Genomic DNA, 22,497 nt, shown 5'->3' on the forward strand with positions numbered 1-22,497 from the left:
AATATCACCCCCACAGACACTGAATGCTCAGCTACATAAACGCAGGTCTGCTAAAGCAATTACAGCTGGCCCCCAAAAGGTAGTCAAGCAACAGCTGGTTTCTTGAAGGGAAGGGTAGACCATCATATAAATAATGGTGTGTGCCCATGACAGACAGACACATACGTATTAACTTGATTTAACAAAATATTGAGCAACCAGAAATGAAAAAAGACAAACAAAAGAAACTGATTCAAAACCACAGTGTGTCTTTTATGTATTTATAATGGTGTTAGTTTTTCAAGGCTTTAGGATACAGTCTTTGGAGAACACAGGGACAGGGAAGGTACAGGTCAATAAGGGGGACTGGGGTGAGGTTGCTCAAAATTGCTGATAATTTTTTTGCCAGTTTGGCGGTGTTTCCATTTAATGATATGGTTCAGGAACTAATCTGAACAATAACATGATCAAACACGGTTCCAGAAATTACACGAGGCACACTCCATTCACATATTTCAGTCTACTTTTGAATCTTTAAATGTTGTTTTCCTTAAATCACATTATTAAAGTATTAATGTGTGACAAACCAATGTCTGTCTGGCAGCACATAATGACGTGTCAAAACTAATTATCTGACACTTCTCACTTCTCTTATTTTAGGAAAACAGCACATTCAATTTAGTGCAAGTAAATCAAGAGCTCCTCATGTTTTTTCCTTTTTTTGTTAGACTTTTGTCATCCAGCTCTGTTTCTAAGAGGACCAGGAAGCCAAGACAGCATTCAAGGGCAGCTTCACCCCCGTGAGAGCGGAGGTATCCTGTTGCTGAGGGGGAGAGGGGAGGCAGTGTGGCAGAGGAATCATGTGATCACAGTGGGGGCAGCGCGTCCAGTCTTCTCTTGGAGCTGAGAGACCTTCAGGGCAATGTCAACCAGGGGAGCCAGCATCACCTGCACAAAGACACAAGACAGACACACACACATGAGCATGTGGCTAGCTGGGATTGGACTGATTTTATGTTTTGTTTTTAAATCATATTTATTAATATGTATGTTGTCATGTTGTATGTGATATGGACCTCGAGTCTGAAATAAAACACACCACACACACACCACACACACACACACACACACACACACACACACACACACACACACACACACACACCACACACACACACACACCCACACACACACACACACACACACACAACACCCACACACACACACACACAACACACACCACCACACACACCACAACACACCACACACACACACACACACACACACACACACACACACAACACACACACACACACACACAACCACACACACACACACACACACCACACACACACACACACACACACACACACACACACACACACACCACACACACACACACCAACACACACACACACACACACACACACAACACACACACACACACACACACCACGTATTGCCTGCAGGTGCTAAAATGTTTAACAAAAAGGTACTTATTTTATATTGTTGCAATTTAAAGTACCGTTTGAATTTGTATGGAATACACTAATTCACAAATGATAAAGCTCTCATGTTTGTATGCTAAATATGAAGCAAGTGCCAGCAACTAGTTAGCTTAGCATAAAGACTAGACTGGGGGAAATAGCTCTAGGCCTTCAGAGATAACACAATATCACCTATCAACACATTTTGAATTGACATAATCTTGTGAGTGTGATCCATACAAGAAGCGTAAAATAATCTATTTTTCGGGCACACTAAGTTCCAGATGGACGGAGACACTGCAACGTTGCTTTACTTGTAGAAGAAATAGTCAAGCAGTTAACCCCCCCAGTACACCCCAATATGACTTTCTAACACTTTAACATAGCATTTGTACAGATTGTCCAAAAAGACAGTAGCTTTTGAGGTGATGGGTGGCGAACTTTGATGCCTTTTACACAGAGCCAGGCTAACTGTTTCCTCTAGTCCTAATGCATAACTAAGTAAATTGCTGGTGGCTGCAGTTTCAAATGCACCATACAAACATGAGAGTTTAAGATGGCCAAAGTACTTCTCATTAAACTGCTTTATATAAATGATGCAACCAAAAGCTCGTCATGCATTTCCTTTGAGCTGGATGCTTAAATGAATATTACGCTTTGAGCACAAATGTCATCTATCAACGCCCAATATGATTTCCGCCAGAATAAAATAATTTTCTGATAGTAGTAGCAAGCAGAATACTTTGGATCCAGAAAAAAAACTGCTTTTAGGAGACATGTGATAAGTTGTAGTAAGATGCTTCCTCTTTCCTTCCAAACCGGCTTGTATCTTAAGTCATCCGTTTTGGTGTGTAAATCAAACCTACCCATTCAGCCAACTGAGCCGTGATTCCGCTGGCCTTTAATCTGTCAAGTTTCTGAAGCAATATGTTTCTGTTTCATCTGTTTGCTTGTGGTGTTTACATACTGAAGAGGATAAAGGGCTCTTTCATTTGACTTTTATATACTTGTTCTACATCCCCTCCCTGTCCTCACTAGTCAAAACGACTTTATGAAGTGTCTAGTTGGAGCTCATACACGTAATGTTTCCCTTGTGCTATGTTATCCTCTCTTCCTTGGGGCCCTGATAAGCTGCCATAACTCAAGACTTTGCCAAACATCTCCATCATTATCTCATACGTTGCATAAAGGATCTGGGAATCATTTCTGGGGGGCTCCACCCAAAATAAGCTGGCTGCTCTGCAGTTTGCAGATCATTCTGACTGGCCTGAAGGGTGCTGGAGCCCTTGTGAGTTAACATGTGACCGCTTCAAAAGCACTTTGAATTGCCTTGTGTTGAAAAGTGCTATATAAATAAACTTGCCTTGCCTTGCTGTAACCTAGCTGGAGTGCCAAACTATATTAATATCCTTTCTTCTCTCTTTTTTTCCCTGTGATTTTTCATTTGTTCAAATATTTATTTTTCATCTGATTACTTTATTATCTAATCTCTTTCTCTCTCTGGTTCCAGCTGTCTGGAAAGATTCCTTATTGTCCTGACCTGGGGGTCCTGGTAAATCTTCTGGGGGTCCTTCTCATAGCTGTCTATGTAGAGCCTGATGGTTGCTCCCGCGCTGCCTGTACCGCTGAGACGGAAAATAATCCTAGAACCGTCAGAGAAGATGATCCTCAGGCCCTGATGGAGTGAAAGGGAGGCAGATAAAGACAGGGAAGAGGCTATGATTCATGAACATGCACAGCAGCTGAAAAACATGTCGAGTTAGAAAGGATGGGGTGCGATAAAACAGCTTCCTGTCTGTCAAATTATTTATTTCAAAAATACTAATGTTGGTTCATAAAGCACTGAATGGTTCAGTGCCAAAATAACATTTATTTACTTCTGCTACATTATTAAACATCCAGATATCTCAGGTGAGCGGTTTGCTTTCTATCCTGAGTAAGATCTAAACATGGAGAGGCAGTGTTCAGTTGTTACAGTATGCTGCATATATTTACAACAAACTAAAACTAAAAACTATTTTCGGTTTGCCACTGCCTTTTAATAAATCAAATAATTATTAAGTTACTACAGTGCAATGTCTCTTTTATAGTATTTATCACCTGTTGGCTTTACATTGTATAACTTACTTTACTTTAAATTGCCTTTACTTTAAATCGCCTTGCTGCATGTTGGTAGACATTCCTTGGCCATAATATGTTCTATACGACTTCATTACACACAAAATTAGATTGATACAGTTAAAATACTTATATATAAACTAAACAATGAATAATTGCTTGATAACTTTTTGATTGGTTATAGATGTGTGTTCCCTGTCTTGCGGCCTCTCACCTGGTTTTTGGACACACTTCCGTCCACAGGGTCTGTGTAGGCAAAGTTGTCAGAGAGAGCCACATCGTAAGTCTTATCACCCGATGAGAACTTCTTTCCTATGAAGGATGGGTCGAACATTGCTGTCTCCAGACCCGTGATCATCTTGTTGGCAGCATCAGAGTCGACCTCCTCATAGTCGTACCTGGACATGAAGTCATAATCTGGTGTTCAACTCGTATCTGAAAACGACTTTGCCTTGGTTTTGCAGTAAATAAAATAATGGGTTTAAGAGTATCCGCAAGTTTTTATTTTATATTATTTTCTTTAATAATAAAATAGTTAAAAAGAGACAAGAGAAAACTGAAAAAAATAATCGTAAGACCACTTTATTATGAATTGGCTGTTTCTGGGCTTTTGAGTGCTGCAGTTCTCTAATTCAACAATAGAAGGTGCCAGATAATCATTTAAGAAACCTACATCAGTTGTTTCCACAGTATGAGTTCTTACAAATGCTGAACAATAATTCAAATAAAAAACAATACTGAAAAAATCAAGCCCACCATTTTGTAATCTATTCAGAAAGGAATCATTACTGACCTGGTGAAGAAGTTCCTGCCAAACTTCTGCCAGTGATCTTTCATGATATCTTCCACGCTCTGTTTCCTGGTGGCTAAGATTGACAACCATGCGAGCACGGCCCATAAGCCGTCCTTCTCACGGATGTGATCTGAGCCTGGTCGGTTGCAGAGGGAGAGAAGAGGGGGTGAGTGATTGAGTGAACAAGGGGTACTCCTTTCATTTCCTGGAGTTCTGGGTACATAAATCTGATAACATTCACTCACCTGTGCCGAAGCTCTCCTCTCCACATAGTGAAAGTTTTCCGGCATCCATCAGATTACCGAAGAACTTCCAGCCAGTTGGAGTCTCGTACAGCGGCATCTGGAGAGCCTTAGCCACACTGGAACACACAATAAACCACACTAGAACAAACTGATCTGGAACAGCAGCACTTTACCATAGAAGGACAACTTAAGATTGGCTGTTGCATTGTGTTTTTTTTACTTGTCAAGGGCTCCACTAGTGGGCATGCTGCGTGCCAGTCCTTTGACACCAGTCTTCTGGAAGTAAGGGATGCTGGTAGTATTGGCAGCGATGACAGCCACGGAGTCTGAAGGGTTTACGAAAAAGCCATGTTTTCCCAGAACCATGTTACGGTCCTGCAAATAGAGACAAAAGTTAAAACAAAAAGGGATCAACAGTCATACAAATCTGACAGGATTTCTGACATTTAGTAGTTAGTTGCATGGACAGTTGGATCCTGGAAATTGAACGACAACCCATCTGAAGCTTTCTAGGGATTATATTTAATCCCTATTGATAATGTTTTACACCCGATTCCATGTAGAGGTTATTTGTGACACTCAAAAAGGTATCTCAATAACCAAAATAAAAATGCCATACGAAAAATGTTCTTACATTTCATTATGAGTTTCAAAGACAGGAGAAGGATGAATAGTTGACCGTGTATGGCATAATGATTTCAGCATTTTTTTGTCATATGTAGAGCTGAAAGAAAACTGCTAAAAAAACTAACATTTACTGTCCTAATAAGGTGTTGTGCCAAAGTTAAAATTAGTTTAATTCAATCACTCATTCTAGGCCCCATTATTTTTGACTTTCTATTAAAAACTTAAAAGACCAGAATGTATTTAACTTTATGTGTGCTGACATCATAGATTCCAATCCACTTCAATAATCTCAAAATTCTGCTCTCACCTCTCCCCAATAAAATGTTATTAAAATGCTGCAAAATATAAAAAATGGTCTTACACCATCACCATCAAAGGCTGCGCCCAAATCATATTCTCCTCCTTTCATGGCGTTGACCAGTTCGGAAGCGTATGTCAGGTTGGGGTCAGGGTGGTGGCCTCCAAAGTCCTCCTTGGGCACACAGTTAACTGCTGAGCTGGCAGGAGAACCCAGCTCGTCACAGACTATCTTCTTCACATAAGGACCAACCACTAGAAAGAGAGACAGAGTTATTTAACTAGACCCATACACTTGGCTAAATATACACACACTCCTCTACAAAATTGGTTGTGCCTAAACAATAGACAACAACTGTAACTGTGTTTGTTTGAATGGATTTGTGCTATTTCTTAATAAGTACCTCCTGGGAATATGTAATTTATTTTAATATATAAACCCAGATTCCATCGTTTGAATTTTGGCCCAAAACCAGTCTTTGCAATTTCTTTTTGGCCTCTAACAAAAGTTTGAATTTGTGCTGTGCGGTTTCCTACCTCCGTGCATAGCATCCAGGCGGAGATGAATGTGATTGGCTCCAGAGAGAAGCTCCTTTAGTGCAGCAAAGTCAAAGATGTCCCTTAGCATCTCAGCATAGGCTTCCACCGAGTCCACTATCTCCACTGAAACAAATGAAGAGGAAACAGAGCACAAATTAGGATTAAGATAGCAGCAGATGTCAAGATAAAGACTTTGGCAGGCTAGGTAACTTTCCTCATAACCATGACGGATGTTTTGTTAGATTTCACAACTGACCAACTTCATTCAATCATTATGAAGATTACCATATTATGATTAAGAGTTGTGAAGATGCTGTCTGAAAACAAAACAAAATACCATTTGCCACATCGAAGGTCGCTATTCATTTTCAACGTTGACAGCAAGATCATGAATTAACTATTAAATAAATAATCGTTCATGTGAGATAAGAACTGTGCCCTTGATGTCATTTTACCTGTGAAGGGCTTGAAAGTGTCCACTTCAAAAGTCTGTTTGCCGATCTTGGAAATATCCACTTTCAGCTCTGGGCAGATGTGATACTCCTGCAGGGTTTTGCTGATCTCATATATTTTGTTTGTGATGCCCTCTGGAGCAGGTCCTGGGGACAAAGTAAAAAGCTGGTTAGAAATGATGAACCGACTAATATACTGTGGTTAAAAAAAAAACTAAAAGACTCCATGCATTTTTCCTCAATGCTTGTAATGCAACATAGTAGGCAGAGGATCCTTAGGTGTGTAAATACATGTGATAACTAAATGGTATATGCTGCACAATGCAGTCTCCACTCACCCCCACTGGAGATGTTGTACTTGATGCCAAAGTCTCCATTTGGGCCCCCTGGGTTGTGACTGGCTGTGAGGATAATACCCCCCACTGCCTTCACCTTGCAGATCACACAGGAGACTGCTGGAGTGGACATGATGCCATCCTGACCGATAACCAGATGGCCAATCTGCAGAAAGTAATACAAAATACAGGGACACACAGATTATACACAAACAGGTGAGAACCAGGAAAGCAATGGCTAAATTGTGGAGTTATTGATCTGAGCATCTCCCTTTTTGTTTCAGTTTTGGGTATGCAAGGGTCTTATTCCTTGTATATCATGCAAGCTAGAATAGACATACTTACACAATAACCTGTTAAGCTTTAATAATTATGTCATTGCAATCACTGTCAAAATCCTTTTTAAATGATGCCATTAGATCATTTGAGTGAGGATTGATTAATTAATCAATCCTCACTCAAATGATCGATGCAGCTACTACTTAACTCTAGGGCAAATAGTAGAAAGGCCAAACTATGGTTACATAATAAGAGAATAAGTATATCTTGTATATGATTATTTAAAAAAAAGGTAAATATCTCAGTCAAGGAATCCCTATTTAAACATACAAAGGTTTGCTTTGTGTACACATTTGAAACAGAAGAGCTCCTGTCTGTGCACCTTTGGCAATCAGAGTTTCTCCACTGCCTCATTTTCTAACATCAACCACTTGTGGAGAAATATCAGACCACTTCATGCAACTTCAACCTACTGGCCTCAGTGACAAACATTGCTAATCTTCATTTTGCATTAGCTGCACAAGAGAGGGGCCATCTCAAGAAAGCGAAGACGTCTTGTAAAAATATAACAAAGCATCCTTATGCTCGCAATAATATGTACTACACTTTGGATAAAGGAATAGGATGGTAAAAATGCAAACATCTTAAATAAAACCCAAACGTACTCAATGTACTTTATTCCCATCTGTGTTATTGCTATAGAGGTTTGCAGGGCAACGTTTCAAATGACGCCCCCTCTTGGCTAACATCGTTCCAGTAACATCATCAGAGTGAAGGCAGACAGTGGCATCTCTGCACAGCTCCTTATGAAACAACACACCGGCCATGCTTCATTTTGAAACAACAATTAAACATGCTGTTGCTCATTCATTTTGCAAGTCATGTTTTAATGCAAAAGCAAAGAGGTGGCCGTCAAGAGTCAGTAACTTTATATAGCATCAAATGTCAAAGGTAATAATAGTTTGATATTTAAGTGGCTTCCTTCATGCACTTTCTACAAAAGGTCAACACGGTCAGACTGGCATCGGAGCCAGTGCAGGAAAACACAGATGGGAGTTGATGACACCTGTTTTTCAAACTAGTGTCCATAGACTGGACCTTATGAGATGAGTATTTTGTCACATTATGGCAAAAAATAAAAGAAAAAAACATGCAAATCTATGGTAGGTATGCCATCTATGCAGTGTTTATTTTTCGGGCCAAGGAATTGGGTGATTTGCAAGATAATTCAACATTAGTTAGTTAGTTCCATGGAGGCCAACTTATAACCATGTAACACTTGATCCCATAGCTAAATCTTGAATTGTTGTAACGTTCCCTACCTCTGTGACCACATAACTGGAGTAACGTTATCTTACACCGACAATTACGATACATTGTAATATAGTGAAACATTTGCATAACTGTCATTACAAACATTGGTACCATTAGCAAAAAAAGTCCGTCCACCTCTCTTGGTAATGTAGCTAACGCACGCTAAAATAGCCAACAGCATACCACAGTTCAATAATTGAGTTGAGTAAATAAAATAGGAGCTGTACTGAAGACTGAGGTACGGTTGCAACCTGTCAAGTTACGTTGACGTCCACTTGCTAGCTGCCCATAGCTTACATGCTTATTCATTCGGGCTCTGTATGGCAGTAGGTGTTTTAGCTAACTTAGCATGCTAGCGTTGCACACACACAGTAGGGGCAGCCAAGGTGAACAAAACTCCTTCTCATACTGACCCCGTTGGCAGCAGAAATCTGAACGATCAACTGAATCGCTTCTTTCATGAAAAACCTCCCATCTCCTCCCACCACCACAGTGGCAGCCTGGCGCTCGGCAGGCTCGATGACAGAGATAATGCTCTGGATGAAGTTTTCCGCATAGTGCTGGTTCTGCTGAAACACCGTCACCCTCTTCCTGAGGCCGCTCGTCCCGGGCTTCTGGTCCGTATACGGCTTGGTCTTCACTGTCGTTACTTTCACCATTGTTGACCCCCAGTTAGCACCTGTGGTCGCCCCGTGTGATCCGCAATATGTCCCGATGAGAAGGCGACTGCAGTGGCTGAGCAGTCACACGTACACACCGGGCAACTCCCCCCTCACAGACCCGCCTTCTCCGTTTAAAGGGCAAGGAGAGGCCATGCAGGATTTTCCAAACAACATGATGGCTGCACTGATCATTGTAGTTTACAGTAGTTGTTAGCATACTTTGGTAATGTTATTAAATACATATATAACATTCCTGAAGTATGGTTACCGGGCCTGGATTATAGAGATATCAAGGTCATGTACCCTCTTGACACCCCACCACATTATACAGATAATATTAGTTTCTGACTTTTTGATATGCATTTTATTTCATCCATTCAGTTAGCTGTTTAACTTTGGGTTCAACAACATTACGTTTCTCAACATTAAGGTTGACATAGTAACTTACAAAAATAGGGTTTAACATTCTGAAGATAAATATTGAAACTTTTGCTTATGACATTAGGGACATTATGATTGGCCTAAAAGTGGAAAAAATGCAAACACATTGACCCTAAAAGTCATAGAATCAGTCTGTAAACTCCTTATGTGTAAGTGATGAACTGTAGAATTCCAGTTCTTCAAGGTTTCAACATTCAAAATGCACACAACTAAAAAGACAGGACAATGTCCTCAATGGTAGCTGTGGCCTTCCTTTCCCAAAAAGATGCCCCAACTTCAAGACTTGTGTAAGCATACAGCATCTCTGCTGATGTGCCCCTGACAATCTACTTCGCTTTGTGATATTGCAATCTTAACCTTAATAAAGAAATGCCAGAGAAAAAAAACAGCATTTTCATAATGAAGGATGAGTGCTTGAGTGCACTTTTGTACCTTAGAGTTCAACTCCAATACAGAAAGGTTGATGACTCTGAGGCATGTTTTGTAGAACTTTACACTATAAGAAATCTGCAAAAAAGTCAAATGAATAATGAGTCAATACATTTGAATGATTTAAAGGAACCCATACAATTTTGCAGGGAGAAATATATTATTATACAACACTCTATTTAAGTAAAAGGGTGAATTTCTCAGGACCTACATTGTGAAATAGTCTACTTCAGGTCACTGTTGTTTGCCTGTTGCCTCACTGTGTTTGATCATAAGCAGAACAAAGTTTATCGTCAGACCTGTCATCATGAACGGAGGGTGTGTTTATGTGTGGAGGTTTTTCTTCAACCAGGATATGTAGCTGTTTAAACAGTATATTAATCTCTGAATACCATTAAGAGAAAAGTATATAAGTGGCGCATAAAACTAAAGATCAGTTCTATTAATCTATAGCAATAGTAAATCAACATATTAATGCCATGTGATGGAACGTCTTTCCAAGTTTTTTTCCCACCATTTATTTATTCACAAAAGCTCTAATACAAAAACACTTCATAAGAAAGTTAAATCATCAACAGACATGACATATTGGTTAAAACCCCCTAACCCCAACTTCCCTGAGCAGTCGAGTGTTACTAAACCTGTGTTGGGAAAGGCAGAACACACAGGGCTTCAAACATTAAATACATCTCATATGTCATGTGACATTTAGTTAGCCGGCTCTACTGTTTCAGAAGAGAAAGTCAAAGGGCAAATAATGGACTTCGAGATATAAATAGGAGGTCAAGACTGCACTCAACTGGAAAGGCCAAATAAAGTTTAGACCTGAGCGCAATGCAAAGGAATGCATTTCATTGCCAGCCCCAAATCCTCAGAGTCCCATACTGTATTAACAGTTTGGAGAGTAGTAATAACCAAAAGCTATACAGTAATATGCAGGCTGAAACAGACTGTTAAGTAAAGGAAAAAAAGCATGATTGATCATTTCAAAATAAAATAAAAATGATGTATGCATTGATCTAAATAAAAGGTCAAAAGATGTCTTTGACCATTTAACTGCTTTTTCAACAGCCGATAAATAGTTAGAGTTTAATGTGCAATAAGGTCTTAGGGCAAAGTTTAGTCTCTTTCGTCAGACATAAGATACCATTGAAACAAATATATTATGTTATGTGTCGCTGCCCCCACCCTCTGGAACTCCCTCCCTGCTCCCATACGTAACGCCCCTTCTCTGAACATCTTCAAATCAACCCTGAAAACTCATCTGTTCAACAAAGCCTTCCAACAGTAACTCACTCTTCCCCCCCTGCAATGTAACACTTCCATTTCTGCCACCTGTTTTATGTCTTGTCCTTATATGTTTCTTTTTTAAGCGACCTTGGGTTGATGAAAGGCGCTATATAAATTAAAGTTATTAATATTATTATTATTATTATGTCATCAAATGTCTACAATTTTTATTCTCGGCCATCATTGTAGAATAGCATATCAAGTACCATTGTTTCTTTTTATCCAAAAGATAGATCCAATAGAGCTGAGAGATCTACGTTTCCTGTCTGATCACAGGGATCTAAGTATCAAGGAAACATAATCCAGGGTTGCATTACAAGAGGAAAACAAACAGATATCAGTAAAGGAAAATCCACGATAGGAATATTTTAATGACTGTAATTATAACTACATGAGGAAAATAATACATTTACAAAGTCAATCTTTTAAAACACAAGAAAAGAAAATCGTAGAAAGTTTGTTTGTGTCTCTACGATTACATGACTTTAACATTCAAAAACTGTTAAAATCATCTCCAATTTAATTGTGGTTGAATTCACTATGACAATCACTGTTATTTAAAGGATACATTATGAATAAAAGAGTTGTGTTATAATGGTAAATTACATTTCTCTCTTCATTAACAGAAACATGTTCACATTCTAATAGCTGCAAAACTATTACCATACTTTATGAAATACAGAGACTACCTCTTGCTGCCATTAGGACCATGGATTTATCAAGTCACTGAGCTTCTAAAACAACTATTTTGCCACAAGCCAGAAGTTCTTAGCTTGTGGCGTCTAACAATTAAGGCTTTACAAAACACAAAGCTATTAGAGTAGAATAGATGATTGTTGATGATACAGCTTTACGTGCCGGGGAGCATGCTCTCTACACAGTTGTAGGTCCATTCCTGTCTCTCATTAATGGGCAGGATATGTTGGCACACCTAAAAGACAGGTAATATCTTTGTATTAGTATCCAAAACACCATATGTGCATTCCTTTACATTGGATTATATAAAAAATAATAAATGATTTGTATATCTAGAAAAAACTATCTAGAAAAAACAAGACAACTATGCCTCTAACTTTCTCCAGTGTTCCTTTCATGGAACAATTGTAAAGTAATGAATGATTTGTTATATTAACCACAACAGAAATATCAGGAAGAGTTTGTACCAGCTTAGTCCTGGCTGGCACCTCGACAGCAAACACACTCATGCCTCTGCTGCTGCAGCAGTTCCTGCTCTGCTCATTGTTTACATGGACAGTCACTTTTTGGTTGGCCTGCAACACAAGGAGAAACAAAGAGGACAGGTCACTTCACTGATCAGCTTGAAATCACAGAATATGCCGAATTGGGCAGATAGACGAATAGTGTTGAAAAACATAATTAAGAATCAATAGTAAAAATGTGATTTTGCATAAAAGGGGATCTATGTGAATGATCATGAGTGACACACATTTTAATGAAAAAATAATTGTACTATTCTACTCCCCACTCATAAACCCTAAAAAGCTACTAGTCTCACAGTTGATGATTTGTAAGGGAATGGGGAAACATAAAACAAAACAATGGACAAATCGACACATTCATGAAGGGGAAAAACTGCATATAAATGTAACCACTTCCCCAGTTTAGTGGTTCCTCTGTATCAACAGGTCATTCTTTCTGAGTAGCTCCTGTTGCTATGAGAATCAATACGATGGCTGCATATCAATTACAAACAGCCTGAATGGTCTTTGCAGCCATTCACTGTAGACAAAATGTATACAAACCCCTTCTTTTGATGGAAAGCACATACATACAATACATATTCACACACATTGTGTGGTCTACCTTGTTGGCTATAAGGGAGGAGATCCTGTGTTCTCCTCTGTAAGTGTAGATGAAGACGTTGTCTTGTCCCCTCAGTGCTTTGGCCCCTGTCTTTGCTGTGATGGACTTCTGGAGGGCCTGGATTAGAAGCTTGGGCCCTGAGTCCAAACTGAGGGGCTGGATCGCCGGCTGAGTGCCTTCACAGTGAACATCCAACTGGACTGGGCATGCCTGATAGAGTGGGAGGTAGAATAGTGGATTCAATATGTGAGTAGATATAAGTGAGATATTAAAAGCCTGGCCGTGTTTCTCCATATAGTAAAGATGCCACTTAAAACGATGTCATTAGTGAAAACTAGCTTTACTGATCAGTCAGTTAAACTAAAGGATTCATTTTCCTACAGAAAAATAAAGTTTACTAATTTAATTCAAGCTCATTTTCTTTCGACAAACTGTAAGTCATTGTATAATGCAGCACAAAACAAAATGTAAGCAAAGGATTACAATCAAAATTGATAAATGTAATGATTAAACTAGCAACTCCAACCTTATAAAAAGAGGGCTTGATTTTAAAGTCAGTAGTGCAAATGTCTTTTAAAGCCTTGGAATAAAATAATAATAATAATAATACATTACATTTATATAGCGCTTTTCCTGGTGCTCAAAGCGCTTAAAAAGGTATATTATCTGTATATTAAACAAATTGCAACATGTTTATAGTGTAAAGGACAATAATAATCTAAAAATACAACTTAAATATTAAAATATCTTGAATGCGTATTACAACCACTGCCTTTGCTAGTATCAAGCGTCTGCACTCTGAAGCTTTGGTCATGGAAATCAATTCAGCAGCTAGTTGTGTAGAATGGCTCATTGAATGTTGACATTTATTTTCTTAACAACTTTCAAATGTAAGCCCTGAATTAGAGCACATTAGAACATTATCAAGTCATTTCATATCAAAACCGATTGAAACCTGTGATTGTTTTAAGCGAGAGCAGCCATTTAAACTTGCCTCTACTAGCTCCAGCATTCGGTTGTAGCCCATGGCCTCCAGAGTGACCCACAGGTCTGCGGGGTCTCCATCTTTCTCTGTGGCCTCCATCAGGTTCAGCTCCATAAAACCCTGGCGCGTCAGCTGGTTCTTCCTCATATCGAAGTTCTCTGCCAGCCCCAACAGAAATAACGAGATTTTTGCCCAAGTGCAAAATAAACGTTTTAACGTTCATTTCACGTTACCCTGGCCATACCGTGTATCAGTGCCATGCTGAGAATAATTACCTTTACAGACAGCCCAGGAATCCTTGTCACATTTCTCTCCACTGGTCCTCAACTCAAAGAAATTGTACTCCTCCAAACTAAGCAAACCATTTCCATCCAGGTCTATGACCTCAAAGATGTCCGACAGCACCTCCCTGTGGCACAAGGGAGAAACACAGAAAAATGTCTTGCATCACCCAGACAGACGACATTATTCACCTGTCCATTTTCTCAAATAATGTATCTCTCTCTGAACCTTTTCTACAGGCCTGGATAACATGGGTGCTTTAAGTCACAGACTAAACTTTGTCCTTCTATGCTGAAGATCATTTTCAGGTATTTACATTTTTGGTGATTTTGGAATCAAACTTTGGCAGTGTTTTTATATTGATATTTTAGATTGCGCAAACACTCACCTGAGTTCCCTGGTGAGGTCTAGTTCTCCTGTGTCAGTCCTGTAGACGAGCTCTATAGGTTTAATAGAAAGGCTTTTCTTACTTCTTTTCTTTAGTCTGCAGCCACTAGTGAAGGGAAGCAGGTAGTATGTCCCAGCATCCAATTCTCCTTTCCAAACATACTTCTGTGGGAACAAAGGAGTAGCAAAGTTAGACACACTAAGTTTCAAGTTTCAACACACAAACTCAGAATGAAGCGTCATTATGAATATAAGTAAATGTTTAGTCCATGTACCACACACACACACACACACACACACACACCACACACACACACACACACACACACACACACACACACACACACACACACACACACACACACACACACACACACACACACACACACACACACACACACACACACACACACACACACACACACACACACACACACACACCACACACACACACACACACAAACATACCTCTTTCTCTTTCGTCTCGGTGAAACACACTAAAGTTGAGTCCTCTTTGGTTTCACCAGCTGACGTGACGAAAAGAGCTGTGTCCACTGTCATCCATGAAGAAGGCAAGTCTGAAAAATAACACAATATTTAAAGGCTTTGACTAGATTATAAAACACAAAAACGTTTTTGCCTACTAAGTGGACTGAAGAAAAACATAACCACTCAATAAATCAATAAACAACTATATACAAACCTTTTTATATAATCTATAGGACAAACAAAGAGGCCACTTGTATGCAGGCTTAAGTATTCCTTTCTGATTGAAACATTTAAGATATCTTTAATAACAATACAGTATTAACTTTTTAACCATTTAATGATTTTGTTCTTGTTTAAGTGTGATAGAAAACAGTGGCAGTACCGAGTCCATGGCTGAGGCTGAGTGGTTGGATGGTTAGGTAGACGGTGGTTGTCTGGGGAAGGTGGAGCTGGTACTGCAGAGAGCTGATACTCCCATCATCCTCAAGGAAGAAACAGCCCTTCATGTAACTGTGATGCCAGTCCTGGAAACATTTATCACATTTCTGCTTAACAACAGCCCAAGTGAATCCAAACAAACAAATATATTCTAGCAAGTAAAGTAGGAAAATAATGATTTCCCAGACCCAGTTTTTTTTAAGCCCTTTGAAGTATATTACAGACACAGTATCTCATGTTATGCGTAGCCTAATATATTCTTGTTTAGTGTGGTCTCTGATTAGTACTTGACACAAACCCCAACAAACTGTTTTTGCTGCTTGACAACCAAATGCATCTATTCATTGAACGGAAACCAAAACTAATTTGCAGTTCCTATTAAAAGAGGGATTGATCTTGTGACAGGGGAAGTATATTTTGGCATGAAAAAGCAAATTAAGCAGTCAATCATTACAGTGAGGCTGCTCAATGATTAACAGAAACTGCCATTGTAATAATTACCACTCCAACCTTCAGGGGGCATATTCATTATAACACAGTTCACGTCACAACACTTGTTATACTCCTGCTGATCCAGAGGAGGGCAGGAGTGTCACACTGTGCTTCTGCTGGAGAATGAAGTAAATCTCTCTGTAGGACCTGATATGGCAAATTAGAGTCCATTTAACTTTATAAATACAGCCTTTTCAATCTTTGGCCCACGGTCATTCCAAACCATCAAGAGGCTACTTTGGCAATATTTATGAACCCTAACATTCCTCTCATTTTGAAATCTTGTTGTTCCTTTCTCTGGCAGCACAACTGAAATGAGGTACTAAATTGAAATTGAACAGGAACATCAAAACAAGGAAGTTTTCCTTCCACTCATTGGAGACACATTAAATGAAAACACAGTTGGTGTGGACACACAGTAAGAGGGCACCGAGGGCCGAATGGGTGTGGAAACAGGCTGTATTTCCTTTTAGTGGACACATAAATCACCAAGTTAAACAAAGAAAGTACAAATAAAGACGGAGCATGTCACTCCCTTAAAGAAAAGCCATTCCTCAAGTATTTATCTTGGGCTGAGGCATAAAAGATCAAACCATAACACTTCAGTGGTTTGTCCAGACAATATTAAATGAGGGAAATTGCCATGGGCACCCATCAACTGCTTAAAGACATCAGAATGAATGCCCCCATAGAGAGAGGGCCAGCCTGCAGACTAATACAGCCGCTGTCACCAGCTCCAGCCACAGCTTTGATTTACTGCGACGCAGAGGGTCACCAAACCAGACACAAAAACACTCTCACATTTAAACCATGACTTTCACCTTCCTCTTTTTTATAATGCTAACCTATTTGTGAAAACAAATCCTTGGAATTAAGAATATTCCTCTCTGGTTATTTGTGTAATCATGATGACAGATTTGCATCCCACAAGTCACACATACACAACCACAAAAAAAAAAATCACTGCCTACCCTCCACTAAACCCCCCCCCCCCCCCCCCCAATTATCAGCCTGTGGCAATATAGCAGCCAATAAAGCAGAAGTTCCCTCAGAGGTATTCTCTGGACACACATTCTTTTTCCTCCGTGATGTCTGGCCCTTTCCAATCTCAACACAGTGCCTGGACCTGAGAGATGGAGCAGGAGGCTGTTATTTTTATTTAATTATTTTTTCTTGCTGTAAAGCAAACCAGCCGAGGTTGGTTAAGCCAAAAAGAGTGAAAACAAAGAGCGTGGGATCAATACAGTGTATATCTTTTCCACCCTGGGCTAAATGTGCCCATCACAAACACTGGGTAACATGGTCCCTGCTATCATAGAGGCCTCTCACTGGACTCAACATACTAACCTTTTCATGTTTATTATAGTGATGTGCCACAATCTAGTTAATCCTTACACAACATGTCACATGTCATTCACAAACACACATTGACAAAAACGCAGTAATATAACTTTGTTTAAAATAATAAAGCTGTTTTCATACCCCTTTTTTCCACCATATCTACATGTTTTCTGTGCCAAATTGAAGGATGAAAGACAAACAAAAAGCAATACATGAAGAGAGATGTTGTTATATTTGGTCTTTCATGGCTGGGAAAACACGAGTTTAGAAATATAGAAAGGCTGGAGGGTCTAAGCAAAAACTCAAAACCGCTATCTTCTGCTACATTTAAAAAAAATGATAGTCAATTAATCTTACATTTAATTGACGGATGGAATTTAAAATGAAGATATTCTTTGGTTGTAGATCGGACTGTAGCATGAATACAAGACATACTTATAACTATGAAGGGGGGGGTTACCTGTAAGCCTGAAGGCTCTGCTATTTGCTGGCCTTATTTGTGCTGGATGTCATAGTGATGGAGTTTGACAAGGACGACCGTCTGCTGCGAGCGGAAGAAGGACGGGAGGATGATCGGCTGTCTGAGACACACACAAACATAAACACTCACATAGTTAAATGCTGACACAAAAACAGATGCAAAAAAAAGACCCTAAATAATGCTAAATAAATCTGTCCCAAGTTTCACGTAAAGATGGCTACTTTGCATTTAGTTTGTGAAAAAAGGTGTGATCTCAAGTTGAAAATCCCTTTTAATTAATTATGGAGACCTTTTAAATCACAAATGGCATAACAGCAACGCCTCATATCCATTATCCGTCTCGCACAACTTTTTCCCTTAACTCTAATTGAAGCCAGAAAATATCAATTCTCTAATGAGGGGTCTGATTGTTTCCAAGCCGAAGTAATGTGATTGGTTTAGAAGCAAATTATCGCAGCAGAGAAATAAATAGACCCACTGTCATGGTATTTGTGATGGATTCTATTTTGTATCGATGGCAGTATTTAATCTAGAGGAGCAAAGTGTAGCTGTTGTGTGAATGTGGACAAAGATGCAAAGAAACATGGGCCAACAAAAGCTTCAATGTGAGTTTATACTGAATGTGAGTATGTTGTTTTAGCCCTAGTGGTTACTGGCCACTGAAAAAACTGCAAATATTGAACTTGTATATTGAAAGCAGACCAATTATCGGAGGACCACCACGACAATTCATCCAATTATTCTGTCTGTTTTCCAAAAACCCTGTTTGATACCTTACACCTGATGTGGTTATACCTGCCAATTAATCTGTATACTAATCTTTTTGCATAACAAATAGCCAACAAAAACCCATCTTCCATATATTATAACACAATTCTTAATGTTTTATGGGTTTTATACCTGACAAATGTTGGTTGCAAAATGAACAGTCAAAAATGTTTTTTTGAGCTCCAAGAATAACCCATTCAACTTGTGCGATCACGTCGCAGCTGGTGTTAGGGGGCCTTGTTAAAATGTAGCGGGTATAGATCAATACATGGGAGAGGCACAATAATGTGATAATCCCGACTACTATGTGGGAGCTCATTTGTTTTTGCAGGCGGGTGGTAGACTGGGCCCTCCTCTCGACCACCATCTAATCCCTCATCATCTCCCCAGTGAGAAGTGGTGGAATCCTCCGAATCAATACATGAACATGGACTGACCAACTTAAATCAACCCCATCTATCTTGCCCCACTGTGGGCCTGTCCCTGGCTCGCTCATCCAGAATCTCTGTTCCTCCCTTTGCCCTGGAAAACTGGCAATAAGGCCAGACTTCTACATACACCTTCAAACTGGCTGATTGGGCTGTCTTTAAAAACCACTCTGTAGGTTATATCATCAACAGTTGTGGAATAGAGAAGCTGAAATGATGCAAGTCCTTGTTTGTTTAAGCAATTTATTTTTTTGGACAATATTTCTAACTCCAAAAACCATAGTTGAAAGGCATCATATATATCAGCATATGGAGCTTTTGTCAATCTCCTAATGGCAGAAGTGATTACCCAAATCACAACGCTTTACAGTCTCCTCCTTCCAAACAAGCGGCCCTAATTGTGTGGCTATTATGATTGTATGGACTGTCTTAATGAGGTGAATTTGTCACAGGGGCGAGTGAAAAATCGATCAATAACAGAGAGCTAGTTACTTATTCATCAAATCTAATCGGTGAGGCGTATTGGGGCAGGCAGTGTGTATGGGTGCGCAACTATGAATTGGGACCTGGAGTATACATGATGTGCTTTAGCCATTGGGCTGCTACATTGGACCTGTAGATTGTGTCGCACAAATCGCCATTATGTTATGGAGTCACGACACCATTACAGATATTCCATGAGTCTGCTGGATATACTTTGATCAATACCTGGACACTGAGAAGAATAATGTCTACTAGTGATAAAAACAGATGTTGTTTATTATATTAATTATTAATATTTGCCTTTGTATGTGTTGTTCTTTTAGTAGTGTCCTTACCTTTTGTCATTAATTCAGTTGGGAAATCCAGATTAGGGATGTTGATATTATAATCAGGAGGGGGATTCTATGTAGATATAGTCAGAAGTTAAATATAAAGATATTAGATTTGAATATGTCAAGAACTTAGATATAAATATGTAACAGTGTCTGTGAAAGTGTTTGGGCGGGAAGAAGAGATCACTTTTAGAAGTATAAAAGGAATTGCTTCATGTATTAACGTAAAAAAAACACCATACCAAACTATTCAAAACATGTCTGTCACAACTTCAGTGGTGGTTCATTTTACGATTACATTATTCTGGGAAGCACCAGTACCTTTTCTTAGTGTGGTGTCTGATTCTGCCCGGGGTGTTTCTGGAGGCTGAGGGAGAGTTGCTGCTGCTGATGACGCTGAGCTCTTTGGAGGGCTGTATGGACTGACTGCCAAAGTTTTGTCTCTTCAGCTTGGCATTAGCCTTCGAGCCTCTCCAAAGCAGCCATTCTGACACTATGCTCTACAGTAGACACAAGCAATCTGCAGAACTGACAGCAAGAGGAAACCAGAAGTGAGGGGATGATACATGAGGACATTCTAAAGTAAGATGCAGGGTCAGAGATACTGTATATCTTAGATGGAGGTAACAATATGACACTAAATAGAGACAATATTGGATCAAATCCTATACTGCTTCAGTGTTTCCCCTAGGATGGAGTCATAGCAGCGGTGCTAAGGCACGCGGGCCCAGCAAAATGTGAGCGCGGAGCTGCACCGCCGCTATTTGTATATAGGGGAAACACTGTGCTTTTTTTTCTTATACTACTGAATTGGACAATTGTGTTACACAGCAGTGGTAACAGCATTATAATCAACGTTCTAGTTCAAACTTACTTCTGCATAGTCCAGTTTGCCGTCTTTGTTTATGTCAGCCATTGAGAAAATAGCATTCACCTCTTCAGTGGTCATTTTCTCACCTCTCTGGAAGATTCAACACATTTTCTTTAGTAGTAACAACATTTTCTTTTTCATTTTAGCGTGAGTCAATTATAGATTTTAAGCCGTTTATGGTAAGGCAGAGTTCATAAAAAATAAAACATTATTGGGTCAATTGTTGCTGAGCTAGCTCAGTTGGCTAATTATATATTCAATTCAATCAGTAGTTCAAATATTTGAGTGTACTCACCGTGGTAAGGGCTTTCTCCAGTTCACTGTGTGAGATGTAGCCATCACTGTTAACATCCATCTTTTTAAAGGCTCTCATTAGCTCAGTTTCTTCAGTTTTCTTCTCGCTTTTAAGAATCTCAAAGAATTCATCAAAGTTCAGTTTGGAGGTTCTCGGGGTCCAGTATTTATTGAGAGTTGCGTGTGTTGGGTTTCTACCAGCCTGCTGAAGAGCTGAAAAGGATTTAGAAATAATATTGAAACAACAACTTAAGTATCAAAGGCTGAGGACAACCAACAATAGTACAAAGACTGTTTATGTTTTTACAGCTTTCTGACATTCCTTTTAAATGATATGTATGCAATTCAAAACATATAAAATCCCTCACAATTAGTTCTTTAGTGCACAATGTAACAACCGTGCCAACTTTGGATAAAAGCGTCGTAACATGTAATGTAAACTACACAATTACACTTTTACTGTTTGTGTCTCCTGAATGATACACCAACAGGTCACTTGGGTTTAAGAGTTACAAGAGTAATCAACCCTAAAACTACTATCTCTTTCAGCTGGAAATTGGAGCAAACAATACTTGATTTCATCTACTGATACCTTTTCAGAGGTGTTTATCTAGCTAACATTATGCTAAGTAGTATAGTTAATATTATAAAGTTAGCTTACCACGAAAACTGCTGTTTTGAAGAGATATTGTCAAACTTGATCTAAATACAGCTAGATATGCGGCTCTGCAATGCACGTAGAAAGCCTCCTCTTCATCAGAAGGAACAGGCGTCTCCTGGAAAGACATCTTTGGGAGAAGAGATGTCACCTTTAGCTAGCTAATTTAGCACTCTGCAGCTTGAACACCGTAAGATAGCGAGAGATTGCAGCTAACTGCAATGCTATTAGCTTTACATTTTCATCACACCGTAACACTCAACTGATTCATGCAAGATATTGCGTTGAGCATTGACATTTGCCAAACACCGTTGCTATGCTATCCTGCTGTATGTTGCTAGGTAAACAATAACTCATCGGAGTTCACCTAAAACGACTCGGAAGAAACACAATTATTTTTCACGTTCCTGCTAAAAAATGAATGTCATTCTATATTAGACCATTTGATATGATACAGATACAAATAATGTTTTAATATAAAATACGGATTTATATTGCATTTAGTGTTTATTGGGTTGTTTGAATCGTTTTTGCAATGAAGAGACGCGCGGAACTATATGTAGGACATTCTATGTTTACCCGAGCTGTTGAGTGTAACAATAGGGCCAGTGCACACATTTGAAACTACAGTTTAAATACCGTGAGTATATTTTACT

At 39.3% G+C, this 22,497-nt stretch overlaps 2 protein-coding genes across 2 annotated transcripts; both read right to left on the reverse strand.

Moving 5' to 3' along the window:
- Window positions 1–263: 263 nt before the first annotated feature.
- Window positions 264–9,229, reverse strand: pgm1 (phosphoglucomutase 1). The gene is made up of 11 exons (XM_034210522.1): window positions 8,880–9,229; window positions 6,877–7,039; window positions 6,542–6,685; window positions 6,084–6,209; window positions 5,611–5,801; window positions 4,843–4,997; window positions 4,623–4,738; window positions 4,378–4,513; window positions 3,799–3,982; window positions 3,007–3,141; window positions 264–927 (listed from the first exon to the last, which is right to left on the reverse strand). Exons 1-11 carry the CDS (start codon window positions 9,123–9,125, stop codon window positions 838–840), a joined length of 1,686 nt encoding a protein of 561 aa, XP_034066413.1. The 5' UTR covers window positions 9,126–9,229; the 3' UTR covers window positions 264–837.
- Window positions 9,230–11,214: 1,985 nt separating this feature from the next.
- efcab7 (EF-hand calcium binding domain 7) lies at window positions 11,215–22,202 on the reverse strand. The gene is given in 16 exon segments (XM_034210555.1): window positions 11,215–12,219; window positions 12,452–12,559; window positions 13,113–13,322; window positions 14,107–14,255; window positions 14,373–14,506; window positions 14,768–14,931; window positions 15,235–15,344; window positions 15,638–15,779; window positions 17,987–18,009; window positions 18,012–18,107; window positions 20,340–20,436; window positions 20,438–20,479; window positions 20,481–20,546; window positions 20,893–20,979; window positions 21,185–21,396; window positions 21,845–22,202. Coding segments are annotated over 16 exon segments (1,848 nt in total). The 5' UTR covers window positions 21,972–22,202; the 3' UTR covers window positions 11,215–12,138.
- Window positions 22,203–22,497: the final 295 nt, after the last annotated feature.

Source organism: Gymnodraco acuticeps, unplaced genomic scaffold (assembly GCF_902827175.1).
Source record: "Gymnodraco acuticeps unplaced genomic scaffold, fGymAcu1.1, whole genome shotgun sequence".
Taxonomy (NCBI): Eukaryota; Metazoa; Chordata; class Actinopteri; order Perciformes; family Bathydraconidae; genus Gymnodraco; species Gymnodraco acuticeps.

Bases quoted from the DNA above. Each gene is read 5' to 3' on its own strand.
- pgm1 (XM_034210522.1), bottom strand. From the start codon at position 9,125: ATGGTGAAAGTAACGACAGTGAAGACCAAGCCGTATACGGACCAGAAG. The intron at 4,998-5,610 runs GTAAGACCATTT...CTCTATTTGCAG, and splicing joins CAGCCTTTGATGGTGATGGT to GACCGTAACATGGTTCTGGG. The intron at 928-3,006 runs GTCAGGACAATA...GTCTTTGTGCAG, and splicing joins AGATTTACCAGGACCCCCAG to GTGATGCTGGCTCCCCTGGT.